Genomic DNA, 6,000 nt, shown 5'->3' with positions numbered 1-6,000 from the left:
AGCAAAAAAAGCTTAAGTGGACTCTCCCTAGGCCTGACTGACCACAAAGCCTGAGAAGTGGTTGCCTTCGCTTCCTCTGCTGCAGTCTCCGGCTAAAAGCCCATTCCCATGTATCAGAAGACATAGGGACAAAAAATCTACCTAAAGTCATATTGGTGAATATCTATTGATTTTAATGACATTTTGAGAAGTCAGCCTGGAAGAGAACCTTCTCCCGTGCCCTCTGAACACCTGAACACATGTTGTAAACTCTATACTGAAAAAACAAATAGCCTCTTAGAGTCCATTATAACCATTACGGCTACTTAGATTAAAGGAGTGTGATAACATTTGTTTGTACAGCTAATCAGTGTTGCAGTCCTTACTAATGTTTCCTGAGTAGCTGCTGTATTGGAGTGTTAATCATGGTTGTTCTGATTATCAGCAATTGTTTAAAAAAAAAAAACACAGCAAACATGATAAATACTCTCAAGCCAATGATGAAAGGGAAAAAGAGTAACGGTCATCATTCTATCACGGGTTAATATTAATAGGACACGGGATATTAATTGATAGGACACGAGGTAATGGCTTCAAACTGAAGGAGGGTAGATTTAGATTGGATATCAGGAAGAAATTCTTTACTGTGAGGGTGGTGAGACACTGGCCCAGGTTGCCCAGAGAAGTTGTGGCTGCCCCATCCCTGGAGGTGTTCAAGGCCAGGCTGGACAGGGCTTGGAGCAACCTGGTCTAGTGGGAGGTGTCCCTGCCCAGGGCAGGGGGGTGGAGCTAGATGATCTTTAAGGTCGCTTCCAACCCGAACCATTCTATGATTCTATGATAATCTTAAATTTTTGAGAGACTGCTTGGATGATACAGTTTCTGTGGGTTTTTTTCTGAAAACAAACAAAAAAATCTTTTCAAATAGTTTAAGTTTTTATTTTGAGCTGTGACACCTACTTAAAAGGCACTTTTAATCTCCGGAGCACTGAGCCAGAGCATGGACCTGTGTTGATCCCACCAGTGAAGGATCTGGCTGTGATCCTGATTTCTGTGATGTGCTGAAACCATTATGGGGAACGGGACCCCGTTACTACCTCTGCCACCCATAGCTGGGTTTGGCCATGCCATTTTGACAGGCAGGGGACCTGGCACAGGTGATTTTAAAACTGTGCCCAAGGTAGCAGAGGAAGCCATGGCTAGCAGTTGTGCTACAAGCCAGGAAATCCTGGTTCTGGTTCAGGGATGGTAGCCCCAGCCAATATCCATCTCAACGCTGCCATAGTATGACTGCGGCAGATAAATCACCGTGCTCTTCCTTGCACCAGCCCTGGTGCTACAAAACACTTAATGCGTTATTAAGCAAAGCATATTTCCAGACTGTCACTGGTTCAGGGTCTGCAGTCTTACGAGCACCGTACCATTTATCTTCCATGTAAGTGGGAAAAATTCCTGGACTCTGTTTTCTCTCCATAGAAACTACAGAATAGAAGCCAATGTAATTAATGAAAAGTGCTGGTATCATGTGGACAAGAATAGGGCAAATATTTCAGCCCTTTCTTCAGCCATTCAGTCTAATGGGAAATATGCCTGTGTGTGGACCGCATGACCGGGGCGAAAGACTGGATTTAGTATATCCGCAGCCAAATCAATTCCCCAAGGGAGCTGTCAATTACCAGTGTGAAACAGAAAAGATGCTGATTACCTGGGCCAAACCCTGCTCTTGTTTGTGTCAGAACAATATCCCTGATTGCGCTCGCTTCCCTGCGACAGCGGGTCAAGCTTGGCCCCGTGTCCTCAGTGCCCTGGGTTGTCTTTGAACGGCAGGAACAACGCTTCGAGACAGCTACTTGGGCAATTGCTAATGGCAGGAAAATCCACAGTTCTTCTGACATTAAGGCATTGTAAATACTGAAAGAAAAGAAATCTGTGTTGTATTTTTTTGGCGTACAACGCCTAAAGCCTTATCTCTCATTCTGTCAGGAACCAAGAACTATGTATACAGATGGTGCAATTTATTATGTTCTGTACTGTGACCAAGTGCTGAAATACCTTCAGGAAATCACCAGAAAGCCTGAAAAGCTTTGCTGTCTCTTGTGACTCCAGCTCACTAAAACTATAATTGAATGAGCACAATATTTTAAGCACTGCATGTTACACAGTAGACTTAAAGAAAAGAACGCCATCTTTTTCAGCATCATTACAGAAAAAATATTTGCTGTACAGCTACTACCTGTACCCAAGGTCATAATGCCTCTGTCTCTCTGTATTCTGCCCTTACAGATCCACGAGACGGGGACAAATAAATGTCTAGGCTCAATGGGTCTACTCCAACTCAGGTGTAACTCCATTAAATTCCACTATGCTGTTCTCATTTGTAAGATGTTGCTGGGCCTGATAGTCCTGACATTTAAGCCGGTGTCTGTCAGGGCTGAAACGAGTGGAGGTTGGTGTAATGGTCGTATGAAAAGGGAATTTTAGCCCTGTAACGGCTGCGAAGTTAATGTATTTCCATTCCTGCTTCAGTGAGCAGATTTTTATGAAACTGTTTGTTAAACTTGGCTCAGTGGGTGTCAGAAATACAAAGAAAAACTAAAAGCAGTGTCCTCAAACTCATTCATCTCTGGGTATGAAATATAAACCCTAGGCCCGATATTTTGTTCAAACCCATTTGCTTACTTCATTTGAAACACTGAAAACAGGAGCCCTGTGCCATGGACCCAACAACAGATGCTTATGGGTGTCCTGATACACACCAAGCCCAACTTTCAGCAACGACCACCATTAACAGAGCAGCTGTTTTGCTCATTAATTGCTTCACTGGAAGGGAAACCATCTTCATCTTCAGTTTTCTACTCTTCATCTTTGATTTTCTCTTGCTTCCTCTTCGTGGGGCAGCCAGGCTGTGGTGCCTTGATATTAGGGGATTCTTTACCCGCTTCCCCACAAGCACTGTTAAACATTTCCGCGTGCTTTGTCATCACATAGAAACACAAATGCCACGAAGCATCTTCCTTACGACATCCCAGAGACACCGGGTTGGGGACACAGACCCGACAACTCCCGCCCGGCACAGGACAAGCCCTCGCATCACTGTGGGAGGGGGGGGGGGAAAAAAAAACAACCAAAAAACACCAACCCCAAAACCACCTGGCTGCAATTTGAGATGAGGCTGCTCCAGGACACGGGGTTGCCTGTGGACGCCTCGCCTCCCCCTCGGCTTGGCTGCGGGGAGGGGGCGGCGCGGCACCTCCCGGTCCCACCGGAGCTCCCCGACCCCCACCGGGGGCCGCCCCCCGCCCCGAACCAGCCTCGCCGGGGCCGAGCGGAGGGAAGCCGCCGCCGGGAGGAGCCCGGGTGGGGAGGGAGAGCGAAGGGGAGCCGAGGAACTGCCTCCATGGGCTTGAAAAATCACTGCAGCAGCAGCGGCGGCGGGCAGGGGGGAGATGCAATCCTGGGGCTGCGCTGCCACGCCGCTCTCCCCGCCTCCCCCCGCAGAGCCCCCCGGCAGCGACCGGACCCTTCTAACCCCCGACCCCGGCTCCCAAACTTTTTCCGCCGCCCGCTCCATCCCCCGGGGTGTGAGGGCGCCTCGGGCTGGGCGGTGAGCCCCCGGGGCGGGCAGGCTGCCGGCGGCGGAGCATCCCGGGGAGGGGCGGGGAGGGAGGCGGGCAGGGCCGGGGGTGGAGGCATGTCTCCCCGCTGAGGGAGCCGGGACTTGCAGGGCGCTGGGTTTTCCCGACCACCCTTTCCCCTCCCCACCCGCCCATCTCCCTGCCTCCCTCCACCCTCCCCCTCTCCTTCCCTCCCCCTCTCCTTCCCTCCCTCCCCTCCAGAATTAAAGTTGGGACAGTCGCGCTCCGGGGATGGGTGCGAGCCAACGCCTCTGCTGCCGGCTCGCTCTGCTCCCTCCCCAGGTCGCCCGGAGCCCACTCCCCGGCCCGCCCGCCCAGGAGGGATGCTGCTGGGGCTGCTCCGCTGCTGCTGGCCCTCCCTGCTGCTGCACTGTGCCCTCCACCCGCTCTGGGGCTCCGTCCAGGTAGGGCCGCCCGAGCCTGCCCGGGGCTGCGCCGCTCCCGCACGCCGGCATCATGCGGGGGGCGGCGGGGCCGGGGTGGGAGAGCAGGTAGTGGGGGGACACCCCCCTCGTTCGGCACCCCCGGGACCGGTGCAAGCAGAGGGTGGTGGGGCGGGGGTCGAGCAGGGAGAGCTGTTGCTCCCCTCGGCGCGGTGTGTCTTCCCCCCCCGCTCCATCCTTATCAGACGGAGCGTGTGAGGGATGGGCGGCCGGTTCCCAACCCCCCCTCCCCGGCACCGCCGAACTCGGTGTGGTCCCTCTAAGAAAGGTGTAGTTGACTTTTTTGGGCGCGCCGGCAGATGGAGGGGTTTTTAAGCTCGTTTTGCTGTAGGTGGCAAGATGCGCCGAAGGAGCAATGCGCGGAGCGAAGCTCCGGCGGTCTAATTTTGGTCATGTTTTGCCGTGGGTTTTCGCTGTTGCTTGCGAATTGAGGATTCTCTGGGTAAAAGGGCTGAATCAGCTTTTGCCAACTCCGACGCCGTGGCGTTGTGTGACCTTGATTGTGACGGGGGGTGACCATCAAGATGGACCGGGAGAAAGGAGTGTACGGTGAGGGAGAGCACCTATCCAGTTCGGAGAATCAGAACGGCAGCAAAGCTCAACTCAAATGCGTCACTTTGATATTTTAAAGTTTATTTATAATATATGTCTTCAGAGGAGTGATTGATGAGCCAGCCAAATGCTATTCAAGAACAAAACAGTTACAGTTTCTTTCTTGGAGAAAACACAGTGGGGACTCCACATCTTTTACTCCCTGTTCCAAACTTAGTGACTCCCAAGAGATTAAAGAGAGATGTTGTTTGTTTTAGCATCTTGTCTCTGCCCGGGAATGACAAAGAGGATTTGTGCTCCTTGCAGATTAAAATGAACAGAAATGCAACAAAACCAACCTCCTTTAAACCATTGCCCCTGTCATAAAAATCTCTGCCAGTGCTACCTCTGTGCTGTCCCGCTCAAGTATTCAGGGAGCTAAGCTTAAGTTAAAACTGTAACTGCATTTTTAAGGGAAGCACCATTGTGTAAAAAGAGATGCCTTCCGCAACTTCTCTCCTGTAATCAGTCAGTCAATCAAGCAGACACAAAAAAACTTGCATAAACATCTTTCTGGCAAACTACTTAGATGATTTAAGCTGATCTTTCAGAAATAATTACGTTTATAAGAACTGAAATAGGCTCTGAGAAATGCAAAAGCCAAGGGACCCAGCTTTTCCTTGCAATAATTCGGAAGTTTTTTTGTCCCATTCATCAACTGTACTTGTGCTATTGCCTGCTGTTCTGTGGAAGGGCAGTCAACAAATCTGCTTATACTCAAGCTTTTTTCCAGCTCTCCCAAAACTGGGATGTATCTAAGGCTCCCATCAGCGGGTACCAATGGAAAGGGCAGGTGTGGAGCGCTTCCCGTCACACTGGCCTTCCTGTGATCAAAACTCATATTTGAATCCCTCCCATGACTCCCTTCCCCATGTTAAGCCATAATCCTTGCTCTTATCTTCAAAGTCTCACAAGCCATACTCTCCTCGACTAATTCAGTAATGTCCCATCATGTCGCTCCCCTGCCCCATCCATAGCAGCCATCGTGTTCTCTCACGTCTCTCCTCTCAGCCCCTCTCCACCCATTCGTCTGTGCCATGACTTACGTGTGGCATGGCCTTCCCTCCCACATCTTTGCATTCCCTCCTCAGGCCCTGCGTTCAGGCACTTAAGAGAATCAGTCAGATGCTAATCAGAGGAGAAGCATGTATCTTATTAAAAAAAAAAACAAAACCAAAATAAAACTCACAATCTTTTCTCATTAGCATCATAGCCAGCACTGTGACAAGAAGGAAGGGATGATTCTGTCTGAGGCTTTTGACATAATTAAAAAAAAGAGCAGTAAGTATCATGATAAATAGCGGGGTCACGTTTTTTCTGGTTTCATAAACATGGATCTGGATTAACTCTGA

General features: G+C 50.3%; 1 protein-coding gene across 3 annotated transcripts in view; it reads left to right on the top strand.

Annotated features, from left to right (window-relative positions):
• The first annotated feature begins 3,847 nt into the window (after positions 1-3,847).
• The window catches only part of PRIMA1 (proline rich membrane anchor 1), a 54,764-nt gene continuing 52,611 nt past the window's right edge, over positions 3,848-6,000 (top strand). For all 3 annotated transcript variants that reach the window (XR_008466327.1, XM_054200783.1, XM_054200784.1), the window contains exon 1: positions 3,848-4,018. Coding sequence is in view for 2 of the 3 variants with exons in the window: in XM_054200783.1 (XP_054056758.1) it covers positions 3,938-4,018 (81 nt within the window). In the remaining variant the exon portion in view is untranslated. The remainder of the gene's footprint in view (positions 4,019-6,000) is intronic.

This window comes from Rissa tridactyla, chromosome 4 (genome assembly GCF_028500815.1).
Source record: "Rissa tridactyla isolate bRisTri1 chromosome 4, bRisTri1.patW.cur.20221130, whole genome shotgun sequence".
NCBI classification, from domain to species: Eukaryota; Metazoa; Chordata; class Aves; order Charadriiformes; family Laridae; genus Rissa; species Rissa tridactyla.
This window is presented reverse-complemented; position numbering and strand designations above follow the sequence as displayed.